The sequence below is a fragment of the Macrobrachium nipponense genome, chromosome 28 (assembly GCF_015104395.2).
Source record: "Macrobrachium nipponense isolate FS-2020 chromosome 28, ASM1510439v2, whole genome shotgun sequence".
Lineage (NCBI taxonomy): Eukaryota > Metazoa > Arthropoda > Malacostraca > Decapoda > Palaemonidae > Macrobrachium > Macrobrachium nipponense.
In genome coordinates this window covers 31455692-31481777 of record NC_087217.1, presented here as the reverse complement: position 1 = coordinate 31481777, position 26086 = coordinate 31455692, and the positions used below count along the sequence as shown (strand labels likewise).

Here is a 26086-nt window from a genome sequence, read left to right as displayed (position 1 = left end):
AACACGAACAAATCTCATAATATGTACAGTACCAGCACAATTTCATAGGAATCTATTAACATCTTGGTCCTCTCTTCAAACCCTGATCTGAAGGAAAGCCTTAGTAATATCAGCCCTTAAGGCTACCTTCCATCTCCTAAATCTTAGCAATACTCCAACAAGATCAGGAGTCTGAGAAAGTCTACATTCAAGACAGTCATTTAAGGAAATACCATTATAACCCACTGCTGAGGCATCAAACACAGGCCTAACCTTGCTACTCTCACGCATAACAGGTCAGTGAGGTAAATAATATACAGGATAAGATGTAACCACTTCAGAGGGAGGAACTTCCTCAATATTACAATCTCTTTCATACTCTAAACACCTCATCCTATTTTCTCCTTAGATCAGGAATTTTATCAAGTTTGATATTCAAATTATCCTACCTTTTCCTGGCCAGTTTTTCATTATTTTGCAGCCTTTGTTTAACAACATTGGATTTCCGAGGTAAAGCTACCTCATGCCTATCATCATCAAATTTTACATTTTCAGACAATTTACTTATTACATTACTTAATGCACTATCATTAGAATCAGCCTCCTTAGTACAAATACCCACAGATTCTAAATCCCAAAAGTTATACAAAGCAGATTCAGAAACATTATTGATACATAAAAGTTGGGAATTTACATTTTCTTTATCAAAAGATTCATTACAAGAACCAGATAAAATCCATCCAAATAAAGACTTGGGCAACTAAGTTTTCATACTGTACATATTTATTAGGTAACATGAACTTCCAAAAAGCATTAAACCTACTAAAATATCAACATTAACATGATGGCTATTTATATAATCATCTGCTAACTGGAGAGAAGAGAAATGCTTTATTTGTACAGCAGGGACACTATGGCGGAACAAAGGTGCACAAATATCAGGTATTTCAGATGCAAATAAGGAATGACTCTCCCCTTTAATATTAATCGAATTTAAATCGTACGCATCACATTGATTACTTTTAGAGGCTTTGCCACCACCTTAGTAACCCATCTATGTTGGACTCTTCACAAATTTACCAGAAACATAAGATCTGGCTGATCCACTGTCAAAAAGTACAATAGCTTGGCACATGCCCTTCTAACCCCAAACCTTGACCTTTTCAGTCTGCAACACACTACATGTTCGAGACAAGATATCATTTGGGATAGATTCACAATGAGTTACACCATAATGAGTGACATTTTCGGTAGGAGTAGTAACAGAGGAACCACTTATGCCTACAGCTTGACCATTAGGATTATTTTCATTTGCATTAGATTTGGTGCCAGTACAACACAAAACATTATGCTTTCCTTTACATTTCACACATTTTGCTAAGCAACCTCTGGAAAAGTGACCCTTTCCCAAACATCTGAAACACAGCTTAGCAGACCTAATAGCCTCTTTGCAATCAGCCACAGAGAGCTTCAAAATAGCATTATAATTTTCACTTTTGTGACCTTTATTATAAAACACACTGAGACTGAGACCTATGCCTATATATAGGCCTATACCTACTTCGGAAGATGTTTGAAGGGGTGAAGCTAAACTCAGAAATTTACCTCTCTTTTCGGATTCAACGAAATGATCATCTGACTTTCCTGCATGAATATCTTTAAAAGTATCTGACTGCTCTTGGCGTTGTATTTCCCTCTGTAAAAATTTCAATAACCATGAGAGATCACTCTCATTCCCAGAACCTTCTCTAGACCATTCCAAGCGGATGTCACTGGGTAACTGAGGCAAAATAACAGGTGTCATAAATACCCCATACTGTTTACCAGCTACTCCTAAAGCCTCTAGGCTACGTACATGGGTTAAAAGTTCATCTTGTGATTTCTAAAAGAAGGATATAGTATACTACTTGGAGCTACCAGCCGCAATCTTAGCAGGCAATGCAACGCCTAATAGAGCCTGGATATGAGCAAATATGATACGTTCTGGTTTACCAAACCTCTTCTTCAACATGTTACAAGCAATAGGATAATTAACACTAGTCTGGGGTAATCCCTGAATCACTGCTCTTGCTTCTCCTTCGAACAATGACTGTAAATAACGAAATTTACCTATATAGTAGGAATATCACTGTCATCTACTAAAGCAACAAACCTATCCCAGAATGATTGCCATTCAGTTAAAACCCCACTGAATTTAGGCAATCTTACATTAACGTTGCACAAAGTATCGACAGAAGCAGAACTGTTTTCACTAGGCCTAGGCTGACTTTGATCTTTAGCCATGTCAGCTAACCTTTGGGTAGCCTATATCCTCAGAGTTCTTACCTCACCAAAACTTATCTTCATACTCAATGTCCTCTTCTAAGTCCTTGGAATCACAAATTTCCAATTCCAACATTGACTGCGCATCATCCAAGGTGGCCAGATGCGTGTCAAATTAATCAACAGCATCTTGTAACTCCACTTTGATCACGTTCAGATCATCCAACAATACTTGCAATTCGTTTTACGATCGGGTAACCCATCCATGGGGAGCAGCATGGCTCTTCCTTAATTTTCCTTCCTTCATTCTACCTTACTACACAAAAATGGGACTCGGCAACTATATCCAAAGAAATCCCGGGTCTGGGCACCAAATATTTGTTCCACTCAGACAGCAACTATGGGAGCGAACAAAGACAGAAGACGTCAAAGCAGGAACAAAAAATTCAGGATTTAAATTAGGTGCCATTTAACCAAGCTCTTTTTTTTTTTTTTTTTTTTTTTTTTTTTTTTTTTTTTTTTTTTTTTTTTTAGTGTATAATGACCTTATTCCATAAGTCAGTGATATGTATAGCCTGGATGATAGGCATATTTCAGGTCATTCTGTAATAATTCAATGTTTGCAATTAAACAGACCTTTATATCACATAGTGGCCTCTAACAGAGCATGGAGATCAGACCACCCAAGGGTAGTTATTATTGTATTACTTTCAAGAGCAGCAGAATACCTAACTTGTACAACTAACAATCACAGCCATAAAGTTTGTTCAACATTGGTTTCACTTTTGAAGGTTCTGGTAACCACTATGACTACAGGTCAAGGCATCTTTGTGGATAATAGGAAACAGTAAACGTGTTTATTAAAAATTCTATTATAGTAAACTGTTTTTTTCAGGGACCAGATCTATGTTGCCCCCTCTGGTGTCCAAAAGGAACGTTTACAACCAGAGGACATTTTTGTCTTGAGCTCTGATGGTCAAGAAGTTGTTATTCCTCCTCTTCAGAAAAATCTAAAAATTTCTCAGTGTACTCCATTGTTTATGCTGGCTTATAAGAGTAAGTACTTTGCTGGAGTATAATATCCTTGTTATTAGAAATGTTACAAGAGATTTGACTTTTCAGCCAATACCAATGAAACATCTATTATAATGATGTAGTTCACATGATAAGCAAAATTAAATGTAATCATCAGATTTTTGCATATCTGATTTAATATTGGGTTTGAGATGTAAGGCACAGAGACTCTTGTTCTCCTAAATGCATTTGGTGTGTAGAATAATGTAAAGGGAAATGGAAATGATGAAATGATTGTATATTGTATTTTGATACATAAGACAATTTGCTGTATAGGGAACTTTCAATTTCACATAAGTGACTTACCAAACAATTACATAGCTGTAAGGTTTCTTACCTGGCAGTCGAAAATTCAAATTTCCTGGTGCTGACAGCGCTGTTATCATTCATGTAGGTGATACAGGTCCCTTCCACTTTCAGGAATACCCGGTACTGCTGAGCAAACTACCGTCAGTTCGTTTTCTGCTGCTCATGGGGTAACACCTGTGGGTGTTTTGTTTGCAGTCAAAAATTGTCGCCATTTTGGATTTAGTTTGTTTGGTGATTTACAATTTCTTGGTTGGTTTTTGCCGATTAGCTGTTTTGTTAGATTCCAGTCATCCAGGAATCTAGATGGCTGCAAAACTAGAATGCCTAAGTTGTGTTACAATCTATACATGAGGTGTGTTAAATGTAGGGGGCAGCTTTGCAGTAGGAACTTAACATGTACCAAATGTCAAGATTTAGATGAGCAAGGGTAGAAGATTTTTTCAGCTCATTTAGATAAAATGGAAACGGATAGAAAGAGGAAGGCAGCCATAGAGCAGGTAATAAGCCTAGTGTTGAATCAACTCTTTTGCCTTTAGAGACAAAGAAGTCTGTTTTTTTCTTCACCTCTTTTATTGAATATCTCTCTGATTGATAGTCCTCCTACTTCTTTACCTTTGACTCCTGCCCAGGTAGCCCTAGCTTTCGATCCTAACACCGGCAGGGAGGCAGATCCAACATTACAATGATAGAGAAGCTCTCTATTTGACATCTTTCCTGCTAGCATCATAGCATAAACAGGGGGAGTAGGATGCGTGTAAGGGTACTAGGAAGGGACACCTAGCCTACCTTCCTAGGCCTAACCTAGGCTAGGTTGAGCTAGGGGAGGGGGCAACTCATCCAACCTCTTAGTAAAATGAAAATCATCAATGTACATAAATCAAGACTTATCTAAAGTCGTGTCAACACTAATCATACGTAATCTTCACTATAAGAGAGAGAGAGAGAGAGAGAGAGAGAGAGAGAGAGAGAGAGAGAGAGAGAGAGAGAGAGAGAGGGCTCCCTCCTCTCCCTCACGATCGTGATAGGCTACGAGTGGCCTAATAATTACATTGTGCATCACTATAAAATTATGAAGAGACCGGCGTAAACCCGCCCTTGAGCCGCTGGAGGGTTGTTTTTATTGAAGTGTGAATTTAAACAACTACTCTTGTCTCCAACAAAAGTCAAGAACGAGTTATGCCTACTCCCAAACTTACTTCAGATAAAGCAGTACGTAATACACATATGACACTGATGATTATAAATCCATAAAAGCACGTAATGCCTAACATATAATGAAAATTTTTCTCGGAGTTAGTGTGTGAAATTCGTTCGCTCTTCGATGATGCTCCCAAAATGGCGGTCCAGCCGACGGCGCCCACAATACTTTTTCTGAGAGGCCGAAGGCGACTGGAAAGCATATCAACCATAAAAGTAACAAACACATAAATTGGAGTACTCAACTTGGGTGTGATGGGAAGTTCTGCAGTCGATATTGCGAAGAGAGCTTAAATCCCGGGAGCAGTACGAAAAGCGTGGATTTCACACAGTTGCTAATACAGGAATGAAAGACACTCGTGGGTATTAGTAGTAGTAGCGAGAGGAAGGTAAGGTGGGTGACGCTTGTAACGGCTCCCACCGAGGAGGGGTTTTGGAGGAGGAATCTTCGTAATGGCAGAGGGCCTGTGAATAGTGGCTTCCACTTCGCCCCTTTACTTATACCGACACCCCTGGGGTGCTCGCGCTGAGGGTAGTAACTTCAGCATACCACGCTAGCTTTTTCTCTGGTATATTTAGGATATATTTATACTTGAAAAATGAGCTACTGGGATTTTTCACCGGGCAACACAGGTCCTCCCCCAGAGATAGATTTTTCCTTCGTCAAAATCCCTTTTTTGTGCGGTGTTGGTTCCTCACTCCCCCTGACGAAAGCAAACTAGCACCACTGCGAATTTTGAAAATTCTAGTTGCCAACAGTTTTAGAAACTATAGCTATGTAACTACTTGGTAAGTACAGGCAGTCCCCGGGTTACGACGGGGGTTCCGTTCTTATGTACAACCTGGAGTGATTTTGCCAAATCTTGAGGGCTACAAGAACAGTTGATTACTATTTACGTATCATATAGACTAATTAAAGTAAACGTATCTTTAAATAGGCATATATATTAGTATCAACAAAAATACTGGCATGAGTCAGAGGCCGTTTAATGAAACGAACACTTCTCTGTCCTATCTGTTCAGAAAATAAACGTTATGTCAATCCCCAAGACCATTGTTGCCAAGACGCCTCTCTCTCTCTCTCTCTCTCTCTCTCTCTCTCTCTCTCTCTCTCTCTCTCTCTCTCTCTCTCTCTGATCAAATTACTGGATAATGTCTCTCTTTGGATACTTGGAATTTGCGTTGTAATCTAACCAGAAACTTTGTTTTGTTATTATTACTGGAAACAAGCAATGATTTTTTCATTATTTGCGCTTTTGGACTGTTATAAACTTTGCGCATCGCAAGCTAGTATGTATTCATTTGCTCGGAAACTAAAAAACATCCGGTATCCCCCCCCCCCCCCCTCCCCCCCCCCCCCATTCATCTGCCAGAGAGACCAGAGCTTCTCAAACAACCTCATTTTATTGCAGTGTCTTAGCGGACAATTATACACCTGTAGGTTCCCTACAAACAGCAGACAATAGATTTAAAACTTTGTAGTGGCGCCGCCATCGCCGATGTAGGTGACGTCATCTCCCTCCACTCGAGGGAAGTGCAGGTACAACTGTTCAGATAACACCAATTCGTTCTCTGCCGGCTTGTGGTAAACATCGGTGGTCGGTGCAGATTTTGAGAGCTTCTCCCTCTCAGAAACGGATAGACAAGCTTCTAAGTCTGGCTGAAGAATTTCTGACCTCTTTAATGCAGCCAGCCTCTTTGGAGGACTCCCCTTGGCCATTTGTCATCTCTTATCCGACCCTGGTTCCTAGAGGTAGTCTCAGAATGAGGTCCTTTCAGTCAACCCTTCGCCAGTAATGGGATTTCGTGTCCGAGGACACGATAGTCGCCTCCTCTCCACAATGTTGGAAGGATCTCCGGAGTTAGTGGATGCAAGTTCACCGCCTCGAGTCTGTTTCAGTTTCGCCGGACCTAATGTTTGGTCAGATGCCTCGGATCTAGTGTCTGGATCTCACCCTGATTGCCCCCTTCTGGCCACAGAAGGAGTGGTTTCCCCACCTACTAGAAGCACTGGTGTCTCCCCGCTTCATCTGTCAGAGACCAGAGCTTCTCAAACTACCTCATTTTATTGCAGTCAAGACTCTCTTTAGCGGACAATTATACACCTGTAGGTTCCCTACAAACAGCAGACAATAGATTTAAAACTTTGTAGTGGCGCCGCCATCGCCGATGTAGGTGACGTCATCTCCCTCCACTCGCGGGAGGTGCAGGTACAACTGTTCAGATAACACCAATTCGTTCTCTGCCGGCTTGTGGTAAACATCGGTGGTCGGTGCAGACTTGTTCTTCATCTTTTGGGAAGTATTTCTTACCATATATCAGGTGAAGTACTAAAACTTTGTGTTGTTTTGAAACTATTTTAGCTAGTTTTCATTTCTGCAATTTGTGGTCATACCATCATGTCGGACTCTAGTCCATCGGTAGTTAGGTTTAGCGCCGAAGGGTACAAAACTAGGTTAGTTAAAACCATCTATGATTTGCACTAATGTAGGGGATTTGAGTGTTTTAGGGGGTCTACTTGCGAAGAATGCAAGGATTGGAGTGAGCTAACAGTGGAAAGTTTTTGTTTCTCACTCTGAGAAGATAGTTAAGGATAAGAAGAGGAAAGCGGCTCTTAGAGCTGAGAGTAAAGCTAGTTTAGCTTCTTCCGCTTCTTTTATTGAAGCATCTGCGCCTATTCCTTCTCCTTCTCCTCTGATTATGTCTCCGATCTTGAATCCTCCTACTCCTGCTCCTGTAACTCCTTCTTCAGCTTCCCGTGCAGTTTCTCCTGACACCATTGCCAGTCTCGAGTCTAAGTTTGGGAAAAAGTTCAATGTGATAGCCAATACTGTTATGCAGTTAAGGTTATCGGTGAAGTCTTTCATGGAAAAGGCTTCAAGTGAAGTGAAAAGTGTCAGTGCAGTGCAGTCTGAAGGTGTGGATGTTTGTCCCAACAGTTCTCCTATACAAAGGTCACTGTCCCGCTGTTACGGCTTCTGAGAGAGGTCCGCTTCAGGTTCGATATGAAAAAAAAAAGAAAAAAAAAATTCATCCCCAACAGTTGAAACTGGGGATACGAATATAGAAAGAAACACTAACACAACAAAGGTTTATTTACAAGCTCACTAACAAAGATAAATGCAGAATGGTATCTCCTATTTACATTAAAAAGGTAAAATCTTACAATGCGTGAACTGGGGAAGAAGTGAGGTAATTCAAATACTTGCTGGCCAGTTTTGCGACTCGAAACGATGGCTTCACAAAAGGAGAACTGCGATTGCAGACGTCTTCTTGACTCCGTATTGCAGAAAATAATGTCTACTCTTGATAGCCGAAGGACAGGGACTCCCCAAAACCTCTAGCAAAATGTTTCTTCTCTGAAGTCTCGCCCAACGTCAAAATAACTCGGTCATCCACTCCTGAGGACGACTTGACCAGAATTCAACCAACTCTTGAGCGACTTTTCCTCTGATCCTTCGTCAGTTCCTTTTTCTCTTATCTCTCTCGGATGATCTCTGCTGCTGATCTCTTACTGATAATCTGATATGTGACTCTTACTAATGATCTCTGTGATTAACTGATGATCTCCCTTCTCCTACTTCGTCCGTCGTATTTATACGGCATTCTGGGGGCGGGACCTGCTGGGGAGGCGGAGCACGACGTCACAGACTCCTGAGATTACCGGAAGGATTTAGAAGTATATGTAGACGAGATAAAGCATCAGAAATCGCGGCGTTTCTCACGTCACTTCAGCGCCTGTCAAGTTCCACAAAACTCCTGCTGATTCTAGAACCATCATGAGAACAGGCACTTCCAACACATGCGCGAAACCATCCGTGCTGCAGAACTTCTTGAAGATGCGTTTACCTTTCCTTTATCTTTCTTTGCTGTGAAGCAATTACCGTTACACGTCCCCCGCAAAAAAAAAAAAAATTAAATAAACTGATTTTATTTTTTTTCTAAAGAAAAACAAGAATTAAACAGCAGGGGAACAATTCTGCATAAAGCTTTAATCCAGTCAAACACACACGATTCTCCACTCACACACTCACTTGTGCGATAACAGAAAACTGTCACTAGGCTACTCATTCCAAAAACTCTAAAGAGGCTATTAGCTATCGCATTATCCTTTCCTCTTACTTTGTCCGTTTTCTGAACTCTGATTAAAACTTTGAAATGCTAAAACACCTCTTGCATTTTCCCAAAACTAATTTCTCTCAGCAACACTGTCACATAGAATACTGGCGGTGGCCAAGGTCCGGGGCGTTCTTTATAATTCTGAAGCAAGTTTACATTCATTGACTTTGCTCTACTCTTACCCATATTAATTCCATAATGTATATTTCCCCTCTCCTCTAACACTGAAAAAGGACCTTCAAACTTATAAGGTAAAGTGGAACCTTCTTTCTGGACTAGTACTAAAACTTTATCTCTTACGCGGAAATTTGTCTCTTTCGCGCTAAGATCGTGTTTTCGTTTAGTCTCCCCTTGACTCTCCCTCTCGTTCTTCTTCGCTAGTCTCCAAGCATCTCTTAAACTGTTTTTATAATATTCTAGATTAGTGATGTAGTCCTCACTACCTTCTTTATTCAATAAGTTACATTTTCATACAATCAACTTACCTGTCAGATATATACATAGCTAAGACTCCGTCATCCCCGACAGAAATTCAAATTTCGCGCTACTCGCTACAGGTAGGTCAGGTGATCTACCGGCCTGCCCTGGGCGGCAGGACTAGGAACCATTCCCGTTTTCTATCATATTTTCTCTGTCGCCGGTGGTATCAACATTGTTGCTATTACCTCCTGACTTAGATTCTTATTTCATCCTTTGATCATCGTTTATCGGCTTTTTGGTGACGTATCTGGATCGTGTTTTTGGCATTCGCTACTGTGGACTGATTTTGGACTTGCTTTTTGGAATTTTCTCAGTATGTCTGATTCAAATGTGAGTGTGAGAATGTGTGTGAATGTAGGCTGCAGGGTGAGGATACCGAAAGCTTCGGTTGATCCTCACACTGTATGTCGTAAATGTAGGGGGTTTCAGTGTTCTGCTACTAATACTTGTCATGAATGTGAGGGATTAAATGCAGAAGAATGGAAGACTTTAACTTCTTATTTGAAGAAGTTAGAGAGGGATAGGGTTAGACATCTGAAAGGTGTGAGTTCAAAGGCCTATTGAGCCTTTTATTGATACTTTTTCTAATCCTAATGATTTAGATTCTCCTATGTGTCTAATTCACAAGGTTTACTTTCGGAATTCGGCCTCGGAAATCGCCGATCTGAAAGCTACTATTCGAGACATGAAGTCCAAAATGGCGGACTTACAAGGTAAGGCTAGTGAAAGTGAGCATTACAGTGAAGTGAGTTCTCCCAGTGTTGTGGAGGGGGCGTTTGATCGTCCCTGCGACGCTCCCAGGCCTAGACCTCTTCCAAGCTCCCAGGCCCAGAGGAGAAGGAAAGTCGAAAGCCTTAAGGAGGTCGTGGGGAATCCCCAACGGTCAGACGTCCCTTCAGCAAGCTCTGCTTCGTGGCAGGCTGCTCAAGGGCGCTTTAGAAAAAGCGTCCTTCGTGAGTGTTTCTCATCCTCTCCCTCTCCCTCACCTAAACGAGGGTGGAAGGAGTCGGATTTATCGAGGCCTCTGAAACGGCATTTGAAAGAACCCGAATTTGATTCGAGCCCGGAGCATTTCTCAGATGACGCTCCCTCGTCTATTAAGAAGGCGAAGGTGGCGTCAGCGTCACCCGACGAGGACGCAGAAGAACCCTTTCCTACTTCTCCCCCGATTGATGACGAAAGGCGTCATGCAAATGACGTGGGAGAAGCTTCAAGGAAGATTATCATGGCAGTACAAGAACAACTGGCCTCTTTGGTGGGAGTGTTAGCGCCTCGTAGGAAGGACGTTGCGCTTCCAATCAAGAAGTCTCGTCCTCTCTCCCCTGCTAAGCGAGAGGCGTCATGCAAACGTGAAGCTTCTAAGCATATCGCAGAAGCTTCGGGTTCGAGAGCGAGATCGGGAGGATCTTACGGAAGACACGTAACGCCAGAGAGACGTGAGAAGGCATGAAGCGTCTTTTAAAGCTGCTTGTAGACGCGAGGCTCCAACCAATATTTTGGCGCCAGTTAGGACGCCTTTTGAGAGCGAAGCGTCTTCCAGGCGCGAGGCGTCATCCGGACGTCAGCAGCCACACAAGCGGGAGGCGTCAGCCAGGACGCTTGGCGGACGAGAAGCGTCATCCAAGCAGGAAGCGTCATCCATTTATGGAAAGAAGCCTGAGCTTTTGGCGCCTTCCAGGACTATTAAAGCGGGGAAGAGGAAGGAATATCATTCCCTTAGCCCCTCTCCTATTAGGAGTTTGTCTCCTCCAGAGGAAAGACGTACGGATTTGGCAGCGGAGACTCAATTAGATCCCGAGTTAGAAGTAGACTCGGAGGAAGAGTATCAAGGAAGAGAAGGACTGTCGAACTATAAAGTTTTGACTGCCTTGCTTCTAGAGGAGTATGGAGACGACTTGACTCCTGCCGCTCCTCCTTCTCCGCGCTTTCTTTTCTCGAGTTCTAAGACGAAGAAATCTTCGTCTTTTCTCAGAATGAAGCCCGCCATTTCGATGAAGAGGGCTCTTCAGTCCTTAGACTCTTGGATGAAGTCTAAGAAGGAGTTAGTCAGAACGGTCTTCTGCATGCCTCCAGCGAGACTAGCTGGTAAAGAGGCATTTGGTATCAGACGGGAGAGAATATGGGTATTGCCTTATTCCGTCTCTATGTCAGAAGCGGACTTTTCGACCTTAGTTGACGCTTCACGTAGACAAGGTTTGAACTCGGCACGTATTACTTGGGGCATTTCAGAACTGGACCATCTCCTCAAGGGACTCTTTCATGTATTGGGAAGTTTTTCAACTTCTTAGATTGGTCCCTTGGGGTGATGTCCAAGAAAGCCCATGATTCTGAAGGACTCGAACCAGAAGTCCTTTTGTGCATTTTGTCTTGTATAGACAAAGCAGTTCAGGATGGCTCGGTTGAGATCTCCTCTTTGTTTGGAGCAGGTCTTCTAAAAAAGAGGACAGTATATAGTGCCTTTTTAACCAAAGCAGTCTCCCACGCTCAGAGGGCAGCGCTGCTGTATTCGCCTTTGTCTGACTTTTTGTTCCCTTCTCAGTTGGTGAAGGACATTTCTCGTTCATTAACTGAGAAGGGGACTCAAGACCTTCTGACGCAGTCAGCAAGGAAGAAGAAGCCGGCTTCTACACCTGACAAGAAAGGACCGAGTACATCTGTTCAGCCCTTTCGAGGTGGCCCGACCTCCAGACCTCCCGCAAGAAGGAAGGCTCCTGAGAAGAGAGGTAGGTCTACCTTTCGTCCCTTTAAAAAGGGAAAGTGATGCTTCTCTCCTCCAAGCACCAGTAGGTGCCAGGCTCCTGGGATTTGTGGAGGCCTGGACACTTATAAACGCAGACGCGTCATCGTTGTCTGTAATAAGGAAGGGATATCGTATCCCTTTCCTGAACACTCCTCCCCTAACGTCAACACCACGGGAACTAACAGCCAAATACAAGGATCCTGTGCTGAGGGATACTCTTCGATCGATGGTGGAACAAATGTGGGACAAGAGAGCGATAGAACTAGTACTGGATCAAAACTCCCCGGGGTTTTTACAATCGCCTTTTTCTGGTTGCGAAGGCCTCGGGAGGCTGGAGACCAGTACTAGACGTCAGCTCTCTGAACAAATTTGTTCAGAAGGAGAAGTTCTCGATGGAGACTTCTGCCTCAGTCCTTGCGTCATTGCGACAAGGAGATTGGATGGTGTCTCTAGATCTCCAGGACGCTTATTTTCACGTCCCGATCCACCCTTCATCGAAGAAGTACCTCCGTTTCATGACGGGGGGAAGGATCTTTCAGTTCAGAGCCTTGTGTTTCGGCCTGTCCACAGCTCCTCAGGTCTTCGCAAGCCTGATGAAAAATGTGGCGAGGCGGGTTTCTTCACCTCAAAGGAGTAAATATCTCTCTGTATCTGGACGACTGGCTCATCAGGGCCAGATCAGAGAGACAGTGCTTGGAGGACCTTACGTTAACTTTAGATCTGATCAGAGAGTTGGGATTACTCGTGAACCTCGAGAAGTCGCAGCTGACCCCCAGACAGAACTTAGTCTATCTGGGGATTCAGATGGATTCTCGGGGTTTTCGAGTATTTCCTTCGCAAGAGAGAATCACAAAAGGTTTGCAGATAGTCTCTCTCTTCTTAAGGAAGGAACAGACGTCGGCGAGGGAATGGTTGAGCCTTCTAGGGACCCTTTCCTCGCTCGAACAGTTCTTCCCGCTAGGAAGACTTCATTTACGTCCGCTTCAATTCCTCAAGAGGTCTTGGAGTTGGAAAACTGGACAACTTTCGGACGCCTTTTCCCATTCCAGTGGAGATAAGACCGCACTTGGAATGGTGGTTGCCCCCTCTGAAAGAGAACAAAGGGATCTCTCTAAAAATCCAGAACCCAGACCTAGTGTTGTATTCCGACGCGTCGGAGAAAGGTTGGGGAGCAACATTAGGCTCGAAGGAGGTGTCAGGCACCTGGGAACCAGCGCAGGTGTCTTGGCACATAAACTGCAAAGAGCTCTTCGCCGTACATCTGGCTTTGAAGAGTCTAGAACCTCTGGTTGGTTTCGAACAAAGTAGTGCAAGGTAACCGTGGACAAACAACCACCCATCAGCACTTGCCTACATTCGAAAACAAGGAGGGACTCACTCCTCGTTCCTTTACGAGCTGACGAAAGACCTTTTGCTTTGGACGTCTCACAGGAACATCTCCCTTCTTACAAGGTTCGTTCAGGGAGTAAAGAATGTGAGGGCGGACAGACTCAGCAGGAGGAACCAGGTCCTTCATACAGAGTGGACCCTACACGAGGAGGTGTGTCAAGATCTCTGGTCGCTGTGGGGGACACCTCATGTGGATCTCTTCACCACATTCATCTCCAAAAGGCTGGCAGTCTTTTGCTCGGTCGTGGAAGACCCAAGAGCTCTTATGGTAGACGCCTTCCTGCTAGATTGGTCTCGCGTAGACGTCTATGCTTTTCCTCCATTCAAAATCCTGGGACTAGTACTGAAAAAGTTTGTGGCGTCAAAGGAGACGAGGATGACATTGATAGCCCCTTTTGGCCGGCCCAAGATTGGTTCACGGAGGTGGTAGAGTGGATCGTAGACTTTCCCAGATCCCTACCAAGAAGGATGGATCTTCTCAGACAGCCACACTTCAAGAGGTATCATCAAAACCTCCCCGCTCTCGCTCTGACTGCCTTTCGACTATCGAAAGACTCGTCAGAGCGAGAGGGTTTTCTCGCGAAGTTGCAAGCGCGATCGCGAGAGCACGCAGAACCTCCACTAGGCAAGTATATCAGTCGAAGTGGGAGGTTTTTAGAAGGTGGTGTAGAACTAAGAAGTTGTCCTCCTCCACTACCTCTATAGCGGAAATTGCTGATTTCCTTCTATTCCTGAGAGAGCAATCTCATCTAGCTGTATCCACAATAAAGGGATACAGAAGTATGCTCTCGGCAGTCTTCAGGAATAGAGGATTAGATCTGGCAGATAATAAAGATCTCCACGATCTCATAAGGTCCTTTGAGACTTCAAAGTCTAAGGAACGGTCCCTCCTAACTGGAACCTAGACGTGGTTCTCAAGTTTCTTTCATCTGAAAGGTTTGAACCTCCTCATCTGGCATCGTTTAGAGACATCACCAGAAAATGCCTATTCCTATTATCTTTAGCTACGGCAAAGAGAGTTAGTGAATTACATGCTCTGCAGGATAAAGTAGGTTTCAAGGGAGACTCAGCTATTTGCTCGTTTAAGACCCTGTTTTTAGCTAAGAATGAGAATCCCTCGAATCCCTGGCCTAAGTCATTCGAAGTCAAAGGCATATCGAGTCTCGTAGGAAGAGAAGCAGAAAGATCTCTATGCCCTGTAAGAGCTCTAAAGTTCTACATTCAGAGAAAGCATCAGATGTGAGGCTCTAGACAAGGTCTTTGGTGCGCGGTAAAAGACCCCACAAGACTGATGTCCAAGAATGCTCTGGCATTCTTTGTGAGGAACGTCATTACAGACGCGCATAAGGTCTGTCCTGACGAAGAGTTGCGACTGTTGAAAGTTAAAGCTCATGAAGTGAGAGCAGTAGCGACGTCTCTCTCGTTTCATAAGAATATGTCGCTTAAAAACATCATAGATACGACATTTTGGAGATGCAACTCAGTATTTGCATCTCATTACTTGAAAGACGTTCGTGTGACATATGAGAAGTGTTTTTCTCTGGGTCCTTTCGTATCGGCGGATACAATTCTGGGTACGGGAGCGACACCAATCCTTAAAGTATATACTTTTCTTCTTTTTAGATATGGTCTGGAGTCTCTTCGAACAATGGAGGACTTGGTTTAGCACGGGCGGCCGTCTATGTTGTTCAGTAAGAGAATCTTGTCATATCTAATTAGATGAGTATAATTTTTTTTTTAGAAAATTATGTATGTGTGCGTAGTGGTTTTGAGTTACGGTTGTTGTGAAGAGTTCGGGGATAACTTGGAACAATCTTTAGTTCTAACATATGGTTAGGATCAGGTGGTCGGGATTGGTTGTGTACTCCTTCATAAGGTGTATTGTCATATAAGTGGATCAGCACCCATTGACAAAGTCCTTTCAGGCTCTGCCGAGTAAGCGGATAAGACCCCATCGGCAGACCCACAAGAACTCTTGGCCATAGATCATATATCTCGCTAAAGTTTCTTGATGTGATGCAGACTACTGGCAAACACCCACGAAGTCTACCACCTATCAGGTAGGAACCAAGGTTTTATTTATACCTACAACATATGTTGTTTACCTGTCTATTCCATATAGTAGCTGGCTCTTACCCTCCACCGAAGGGTGCCAATCAGCTATGTATATATCTGACAGGTAAGTTGATTGTATGAAAATGATATTGTTATGTTACAATAAAGTTTCATACATACTTACCTGGCAGATATATACAATTAAAGGCCCACCCAGCCTCCCCGCAGGAGACAGGTGGAAGAGAGAAAATATGATAGAAAACGGGAATGGTTCCATAGTCCTGCCGCCCAGGGCAGGCCGGTAGATCACCTGACCTACCTGTAGCGAGTGGCGCGAAATTTGAATTTCTGTCGGGGACGACGGAGTCTTAGCTATGTATATATCTGCCAGGTAAGTATGTATGAAACTTTATTGTAACATAACAATATCATTTTAACATTTCCAAAGGACCTTTAGCGGTGTGACCGAAAACAAGCTCAAAAGGACTAAATCCTGTAGTGTCACTCAGTGCTAACCTTAAAGCTAACAGAATGAATGGTAACTTTTCTTCCCAGTCGTGTTCGAAGTTCTTACACAATTTCCGTGAGCAACTCTTTAACGTTTGATGAAATCTCTCCACAATGCCTTGTGATTCGGAATGATAAGGTGTGGAAGTTACGAGTTTGATGCCTAACTCTTTCATTCTATCCTTGAAATATTTGGATACAAAATTACTACCATTATCACTCTGTATAGTACGAGGCAGACCAAACTTAGAAAAATAATTTAACAATCGTTTAACTACGGTCCTCGCGTTGCCGCTTCTTACGGGTACCGCCTCGGGATAGCGAGTTAGTCTATCAATGATTGTCAACAGATATATATTCCCTCCCTTACTTCTAGGCAAAGGTCCAACTATATCGATAACTACATTCTCAAAAGGTTTGCCTACCGAAGGAATATTACACAATGGAGCTTTGGGGATTACTTGATTCGGTTTCCCGGCAATTTGATATTCATGACAGCTTAAAACATACCTCTTTACATCATTTTTCATTTTAGGCCAAAAGTACGCCCTACTAATACACTTGAAAGTTTTATTTACTCCCAAATGTCATTGCTCATCAGGTGCTAACTTCAAAACTAGCTCACGAAACTTTCTAGGAACCACTAATTGTTCGGTGATTTCCCCTTTACTACCTGACTTAGGACGAACATAATGACACAAAACCTCGTCCTTTAAACAAAAAGTTTCCTTACACACATCATCGAGATCATCATCCTGCTCACACTCAAAAATTTGAGTTATTGTCTCATCCTCTATCTGCAACTTGACGAGCTCATCCTTATCCAAAATGTTAGAGCCTAATTCATCACCGTAATTAGTACTAGATACCGGTACATTTACTACGTTACTCTCGACAGCTACACCTTCCGTTTGGCTATCACTGTTAACGATAGAGTTAGGTCTCTCAGCCACACTCATGCCAAGATCAACCTCGCTACCTCTATCCCACTCGTTCGAATCCACGAACTCACTCTCGTTCGAATCCACAAACAAATTATGACCGTAGTCTACGTCTGTATCTAAACCCGACCTAGTTACTACCATTTCAGGCACTGGAATATCCCTCACAACAGGATTCACATTCTTGGATAAAGCTAAGTCATTACCGACAATAATGTCAACGCCATCAACGGGCAAACTGTCAACAACTGCCAGTTTCACTTCTCCTGACACTACCTGACTTCCTAAATTCAACTTCAACAAAGGACAAAGAACACAAGTGTTAGGAAATCCACCTAACATGACTTTTTCTTCCATATTGATTTCTGCCTTGTTTGGCACACTCTCTCTCCTAATCAGTGAGAGAGCAGCTCCTGTGTCTCAAAGCAAGACCACTTCTCTCGAACACACTCCTCCAAGAGAGGAAACTACGCCTTCTGACAGAAATTCACCAAAAAATTTCCTAGTTTCTCTCATCACATCATTTCTACTTGATGAAAGGTTAACTAGAGACACTGGTTTCTTACCGTCCTTCCTTTCCACTGCACAATTTCTTGCTAAAGGCCCCTTCCCATTACATCGGAAACAAGTTAATTATGAACCACTAGATGCCATTTTACTCTTACAAACCTTAGACGTATGACCAGGTTTTCCGCATGTATAACAGGAATAGTCACTTTTACTCGTATTGCTATTACTAGAACTGAAACCTTTACTGCTTTGTACTCTACCAGACGAAGGATCATTTTGTTTCTTACTAACACTCAAATTATGAGTTAGACTATATTCGTCAGCTAACCTGGTTGCTCCTGCAAGAGATACTTCTCGCCTGTCCTCTATATAAAGCTTAATCTCAGGGGATACGTTATCTTTGAAGTTTTCTAACAACACTAAGTTCTTCAAACTATCAAAATCATCAACTTTAGCAGAAGTTAACCAATCAAAAAACAGCCTTTTTATTGTAGTGTCTTACCGAACAATTATACAGCCGTGATTTCCACGAGCGGCAGGATACTAAATTCAAATTTAGCGAGTAGGTGTCGCCAACACTGGTGGTGATGACGTCATCTCCCTCCACTCGCGGGAGAACCAGGTACAACTGCCCAGGTGAATCCAATTCTTTTCCTGCCGGCGTCCGGTGAACATCGGTGGTCGGTGCGGTTGGATGACTTTGCTTCGCTTTTTTCTTGTGGATTTGATCTTCGGAATTGGTGAAGTACTCTTTTTTGGCGTTGTTGTTATTTTGCTTATTATTTAGGCGTTGCCATGTCGGATTCTAGTCCGTCGGGAGTTAGGTTTTGCATCTCAGGATGTAAAACTAGATTATCCAAGTTAGAGTATGATTCTCACACTAAATGTGTTAAGTGTAGGGGACAGGTTTGTTCAGCAGATTGAACATGTAACGAGTGTAGTGATTGGACTGATTCTCAATGGAAGTTTTTTAGTTCATACTCGGAGAAATTAGCTAAAGACAGAATTAGAAAAAGCAGCGCTTAGGGAAAGTAGACTTAGCTCTGCTTCGTCTTGCGATGCATCTGTTCCTTCTGTTTCTCCTCAAATTGTTATGTCTCCTTTAACTACACCTCCTATTCCTCCTACTAATCCCACTTCTCCGGCTTCCCGTGTAGTTTCTTCCGACACCATTGCCAGTCTGGAATCGAGGTTAGATCAGAAATTTTCGGTACTAGCGAATACGGTTTTGCAACTTGGTAATTCAGTTAAGACGTTTTTGGAGAAAGCGGCTTCAGGTAAGAGTGTAGTTGAGGGTGCGTCTGTCTGTCCTGACACGTCTCTTAGACAAAGGTCACTGTCCAGCTCCCCCGCACCGGGGAGAAGACATACCGGAAGTCCAAGGGAGTCGATCGGGATTTGCCCACAGACAGGCGCCTCTCTTGTTGAGCCTGTTGCGCCTCAACAGGGCTCGGTTAAGCGTTGGAAAGGTGTTGCGGTCAGACGCCTTTCGAATGATTCAATGCGATCGTCTCCAGTCGCGCGGTGCTCTTGGCGAGATCGCCGTTTCGCGTCCCTTAAAGAGGCGTTCAGGCGCTGATTCTTCGCCTCCTCCAGTCAAGCGGTATAAGGAGCCTGAGAGTAGGGTTGCGCCTCGGCCGTTAGCGGCTCGTTCGTCGCCTCAATCTGTGCCTTTTTCGGCTCCATCTACTAGTAGAGATTGTGGTTTTAGCGCTGTAGCTAGCAGTTCTAAGGGTGAATTTTTAGGCGCTTTCTCGTCTGTTACGCCTGATGCGCCTGTTTCGCCTCGAATTTCGGCGGCTCCGAGCGAGGCGCAAGTAGTTTTTCCGCCTCCTGCTGAACATTTAGGCTCTTCCAAGCCTACGTTAACTGTTTTTGATTCGTCTCTGGCGCCTTTGCGCAAGCAGTTAGAGATGTTAACCAACTGGATGAATGAGTTCCAAGGGTGGTTCGAAACCTTCAGATCCGTTGTAGTTCCGTCTACTTCTTCGGCGGTATCGGAGAATGAAGAAGAAGTAGAGGAGGAGGATTCACATCACCTCTCGTGTTATTCACGTCTCCTTAGATTTCTTCTGGTATCTTATCCAGATTATTTTGAGAAAGCGGCTCCGCGCTCCCCAACTTCGACTTTTTTGATGAGGAGGAAAACTTAAGACCCTCTCCTCCCAAAACTTGTTCTATCTAAAGCGGTTAGACATTCGTTGAAAGAGACGGAGAAATGGATGTCTATGAAAAGAGACTTAGGGAAGGCTCTTTTTGCTTACCCTCCCTCTAAGTTGCTTCGTAAGAGGTATAGGTTTTATGTAACTGGGGAAGCTCCTTCTCTGGGAGTTTCTGCCTCCTCCCAGGGAGACTTCTCCAGTTTAATCGACTCCTCTAGAAGATCTGCTTTCGCCGCAGCGAAAGTTTTCTTTACAGCGCCTGAGTTGGACCACGTTGTAAAGAATCAATTTAAACTTTTGGAAGTCTTTAGCTTCCTTGATTGGACTATTGGCGCTTTAGCGACCAAGATCGAAGACTGTCCTTCTCTTTCTCAGGAGTTAGCGCAGGATTGGATTGGTGTTCTGTCCTGTGCGGACAAATCCATTAGGGATGGATGTGATGAGTTAGCTTCGCTCATCGCCTTTGGTACCCTTAAGAAAAGGCAACTTTGGTGCTCCTTTGCTTCTAAAAGGGTTACTTCCCAACAGAAGTCTGCTATCTTGTTTGCTCCTTTTGTGAAAGATAACCTCTTTCCAGACGATTTAGTGTTGTCAATTTCGTCTGCGCTAGATAAGAAATCTACTTCAGATTTACTGGCAGTCTACTAAGAGACCTAAAGCTCCTTTGGAGACTGTTCCTTCGGTTTCTCCTCTGGCCCAAGCGCCTTTTCGAGGGAGAAAACCCAAGCGCTTCTTTCGGCCGAAGTCGAATTTGCGACCTCAGTCTAAGGCCTCGGCCAAGGTTAACAAACCTTCCAAATGAAAGCTCGGTTCTTCATGCACCAGTGGGAGCCAGGCTGGCTCTGTTTTGGGAGGAATGGGAAAACAGAGGAGCAGAAGCCTGGGTAGTGCAAGTACTCAAGTTCGGCTATCGTATTCCTCTCGTTTCACCTCCCTCGCTCTCACCTGTGCCAATTCCATTCCAGGCATACTCTCCGGGCTCAGACAAATTTCTGGCGCTAGCCGCAGAAGTGGAAGCGCTTGTTCTCAAAGAAGCGATAGAACAGATAGAAGGGGATTTTCCTCCAGGCTTTTACAATCGCCTTTTTGTAGTTCCCAAGTCATCAGGGGGCTGGAGGCCGGTTTTGGATGTGAGTGCCCTGAACTTGCATGTCCAGAAAACAAAATTTCATATGGAGACCACTCGGTCGGTTCTGGAGTCCATCAGATAGGGGGATTGGATGGTCTCTCTGGACATGCAAGACGCTTATTTTCACATTCCGATACATCGCGAATCTCGGAAGTACCTGAGGTTCATGTTCGAAGGCAAGGTGTTTCAGTTTCGGGCGCTTTGCTTCGGACTAGCGACCGCTCCTCAAGTTTTCACCAGGGTTCTATCCCCGATAGGCAGCTGGCTGCACATCTTAGGAGTAAGAATCTCCCTCTATCTGGACGATTGGCTTCTCCGGTCGGAATCAGAGAGTCGGTGCATGAAGGACCTTGGAACAACTCTGGATCTTGCCAGAAAGTTAGGAATTCTGGTCAACAAACAGAAGTCCCAGTTGGTTCCATCTCAGAGCATCCTTTATTTGGGGATGATTCTGAATGCTCAAGTTTTTCGGGCTTTTCTGTCCCCAAGAGGGTTCAAGGCTGTCTGGAGACAGTTCAGGAGTTCTTGGACAAAAAGGTAAGTTCTGCCAATCAGTGGATGAGGCTCCTGGGCAAATTGATGTCAGTGGAGAAATTTGTGACGTTGGGAAGACTGCACATGAGACCTCTGCAGTTTTTCCTGAGAGCCTCTTGGTGCAGGAAGACACAACCAGACTCGATTACCTTTCCTGTCACAGATCAAATAAAAGAGGACCTAAGGTGGTGGCTCTCTCGAGCAAGGTTGGAAGAAGGGTTAGATTTACGACCCATCCTCCCGAACCTACAGTTCTTTTCCGACGCATCGGACACAGGTTGGGGAGCCCTGCTGGGAAATCAACGGACTTCAGGAGCTTGGTCGGAGAAGGAGAAGAAGTTCCACATAAATGTAAAGGAACTTTTAGCAATTTTCCTGGGGCTCAGACAGTTTCGGAGCTTAGTAGAAGGTTGGGTAGTGGCAGTGCATTCCGACAACTCCACGGCTCTCTCGTACGTGCGGCGGAAACGGGGGGGACTCAGTCTTTCTCTCTATACGAAGTAGCCAAGGATCTCCTCCTGTGGTCAAACGAAGCGAAGGTTCAGCTAGTCCCGAGATTTGTTCCGGGAAAGATGAACGTCCTGGCGGACGAGTTAAGTCGTCAACAGCAAGTGTTACCTCTGGAGTGGACTTTGGACAACAAGATTTGTCAGAAACTTTGGCGCCTTTGGGACGACCGTCCACAGACCTGTTCGCGACATCAAGGAACAGCCGTCTTCCTCTCTTTTGTTCTCCAGTTCCAGATCCTCTAGCTTGGTCGGTGGACGCAATGCTGTTGGATTGGTCGGGTCTGGAAGCTTATGCATTCCCTCCGTTCGGTCTAATAAGAGAGGTGCTGAACAAGTTGCATGGGGTCGCAACAGCAATTTGTAACACTAACGTTAATCGCTCCCTTTTGACCCAGGAAAGAGTGGTTCCCGGACCCTCTCCAGTTGTTAGTAGACTTCCCCAGACTTCTTCCTCCAGAGAAGTGGCTTCTCAAACAACCTCACTTCAAGAGGTTCCACCAAAACTTGTCCGCTCTACTAGCTCTGACAGGGTTCAGACTGTCGGAATCTTGTCAGAGCGAAAGGGTTTTCAAGAAGAGCTGCAGAAGCTATCGCTCGTTGTAGGAGAGAGTCTTCTAACAAACTCTATCAAGGGAAGTGGAGAATCTTCAGAGAGTGGTGTAGAAGTGCTAAAGTCTCTACTTCTGCGACCTCTTTAACAGAAATAGCAGATTTTCTTCTATTTCTGAGGAACTCTAAGAAACTGGCTCCTTCGACAATCAGAGGATATAGAGCCATGCTCTCTTCGGTTTTTCGACATCGAGGTTTGGCTATTTCCTCCAATTCAGATCTGTCGGACCTCATTAGGTCTTTCGAAACCACTAAGCTCCCGCAGGATACAGTGGCTTGGAACTTAGATGTGGTGCTTAAGTTCCTCATGGGGCCACCGTTTGAGCCTTTGAAGTCGGCTTCACTCAGGAACTTGACTAAGAAGGCATTTTTTCTTATTGCACTAGCTTCTGCTAAGCGTGTCAGCGAATTGCACGTTATAGACAAAAGAGCCGGTTTCTCTCAAGGCAATGCTGTATTTTCGGTATCTTTGACCTTTCTAGCCAAAAATGAGAATCCTTCTAATCCTTGGCCGAGGAGTTTTGTGGTAAGGAACTTATCTGATTTGGTTGGACATGAGGAGGAAGAAAGGCTCTTATGTCCAGTCAGGGCTATTAAGCAGTATCTGTTTGCCACTAAGGGTATTAGAGGACAATCTTCTAAGCTCTGGACCTCGGTTCAAAATCCCTCTCGTCCTCTTTCTAAGAATGCTATATCGTTCTTTATTAGAGAGCTTATCAGGGAAGCTCACTCGCAGTCCGAGAACGACAATCTTTCCGTTCTGAGAGTTAAAGCTCACGAGGTTAGAGCAGTGGCAACTTCTTTAGCATTCAGAAAGAATTTATCTTTAGCTTCGATTCTTCAGAGCACGTTCTGGAGATCGAATTCGGTTTTTGCGAGTCATTATCTCAAAGAGATAGAAACGGTTTTCGAGAATTGTAAAACGTTAGGTCCGGTGGCGGTTTCTGGCATGGTGTTGGGAGAAACGGCACAGGGGTCGTCACCTCTATGCTAACTTTTCACCTTGAATAGGTTGTCGAGTTCAAGGGAAGCTGGGGGTACTGAGTACCTGGGATACTCAACAGTCTGTTAGGTCAGATTTTACAATGGTTGGGTATATATGTTTTTAAATCTGGTGTTGGTGACAAATGTTTTGTATGATTGAATTTCTGGTCTTAGCCCAGGGCAAGGGCAATCTTTGTTGTTACTATCCTCCGTCAGTCAGCCTTGACTCGCTTGAACTACGGAAGGATTCCACTCCTGTAGAGGCTAACTTTGGTCAAATTCCAATTCCTCTACAATAGTAAGAAGAGCACCGACCAGAGGCAGTAACAGCCTGCTGTAGCTCTCTTACAAGGTAAGGTACAACAGACGCCTTGAGTGTTTACTGGTATTGTAATAAATGTAACCATTTAGAAATACTAGTGGTCCACTGAATCCCACCTTCCCATAAATGTGTAATCAGCTGTATAATTGTTCGGTAAGACACTACAATAAAAATGAAATTTTCATTATTAAAATGAAGTTTTATTGTATACTTACCGAACAATTATACAGCCGTGATTTCCACGAGCGGCAGGATACTAAATTCAAATTTAGCGAGTAGGCGTCGCCAACACTGGTGGTGATGACGTCATCTCCCTCCACTCGCGGGAGAACCAGGTACAACTGCCCAGGTGAATCCAATTCTTTCTGCCCGTCCGTCCACCTAAGGGGAGGAGGGTGGGTATAATCATAATTGTTCGGTAAGTATACAATAAAACTTCATTTTAATAATGAAAATTTCATTTCTAACTTCTTACCGTATTCTACATACGTAATATTCTCATCCTTTCTCAAATTTCAAAATTTTTTATGGTACGCCTCCGGTACTAACCTGTACGCGCTAAGAACAGTTTCTTTCACAATATCATAATTCTCACATTCCTCTTTAGACATGCAACTATACACAGTAAGCGCAGTAAGCGCCCAGGGCAAGGGCAATACTTTGTGTCTTTGCTAAGTCAGCGGCAAAATACCATGACTACGAAGATAATCCACTCAATGTTGAGGCACTCTTTGGTCATACACCAAGCATTCTACTATGTAAGATGAGCACCGACCAGAGGCAGTATTCTCCTGCACTAGCTCTCTTACAAGGTAAAGTACAACAAGCACCAACAGTGCTCTTTTGTCTTTTTTCAAGGATTCTACAATATTTTTTAATTAAGCATACATCCACAGATCCCCCCATCCTTGCAATGGATAATCAGCTGTATAATTATTTGGTAAGGTACTGCAATAAGAATGTAATTTTTATAATAAAATGAAACTTTATTGCATACTTACCAAACAATTATTAATTAAAGCCCTCCCTCCTCCCCACAGGTGGATAGCTGGGCAGAACGAATTAGTGTTATCTGAACAGTTGTACCTGCACCTCCCTCGAGTGGTGGGAGATGATGTCACCTACATCGGCGATGGTGGCGCCACCGCAAAGTTTTAAATCTATTGTCTGCAGCTTGTAGGGTACCTACACCTGTATAATTCTTTGGTAAGTGTGCAATAAACTTTCATTTTATTATAAAAATTACATTTTTATTGCAGTATCTTACAGAACACATGCTTCATCTTCATGCCTGGAGACTGTCAGGAGATTTGCCAAGCAGTAAGGGGTCTCCTCCAGAGTGGCTCAACAGTTGGCTCTTGCCAGACGGCAATCAGCTAGAGTAATTTATCATGCTAAATGGTCGGTTTTCAGACATTGGTGTAGGTCTCAAGGGCATTCAATTTCTAGACCATCCGTATTGGAAATAGAGGAGTTTTTTAGTTCATTTACATCATGACAGGGGCCTGTCATCTTCGTGCATTAAGGGTTACAGGTCAATGCTTTCATATGTTTTTAAGACGAGGCTCCCTGAAATCTCTTCTTCTTATGCCATTAGAGATTTAATTTGATCTTTTTCACTATCTCGACCCAGTCCGCGGTTGTCCCCGACACGGGATGTTAACCCTTAAACGTCGATATAAATTGTCTGTTGGGTGCCGATTGGACGTATGGTACGTCGATATAAAATTTTTTTTTTTTAAATTCGAGGAAAAATAGTTATAGGCCTACTAGGCGAAAACTTTTTAATCACGTGCCTTGGGGGATGCTGGGAGCTCACGGATCAAGGCATTGTTTTGTTTACAATCGTTACCCAGGCGCGCAAGCGTGAATTTCTTTCTTCTCGCACTGAAAAGCATCAGCGACACATCTCGGAAATTATTTCGTCACTTTGACGTAATTTTTGCACTATTGTATAGTATTAGCCGCTACATGGAGTATTATATATGAAAATGTGCGAAATTTCATGTAGAATACAACCATAAACAACTCATGGTTGTAGCTTTTATCAGTTTTGAAATATTTTCATATAAATAACAATAAGTGCCAAAATTTCAACCATTGGTCAAATTTGACTCCACCGAAATGGTAGAAAAACACAATTGTAAGCTAAAACTATTATATTCAAGTAATATACAATCATTTACCTTCATTTTGCAACAAATTGGAAGTCTCTAGAACAATATTTCAATTTATGGTGAATTTATGAAAAAAAAACTTTTCTCCTTACGTCCGC

General features: G+C 43.5%; 1 protein-coding gene across 2 annotated transcripts in view; it reads left to right on the top strand.

Moving 5' to 3' along the window:
- Positions 1-26086, top strand: part of LOC135201646 (probable methylthioribulose-1-phosphate dehydratase) — a 145609-nt gene that overhangs the window by 64363 nt on the left and 55160 nt on the right. For both annotated transcript variants that reach the window (XM_064230744.1, XM_064230743.1), the window contains exon 4: positions 3137-3297. In XM_064230744.1, the coding sequence (XP_064086814.1) occupies positions 3137-3297 (161 nt within the window). The remainder of the gene's footprint in view (positions 1-3136; positions 3298-26086) is intronic.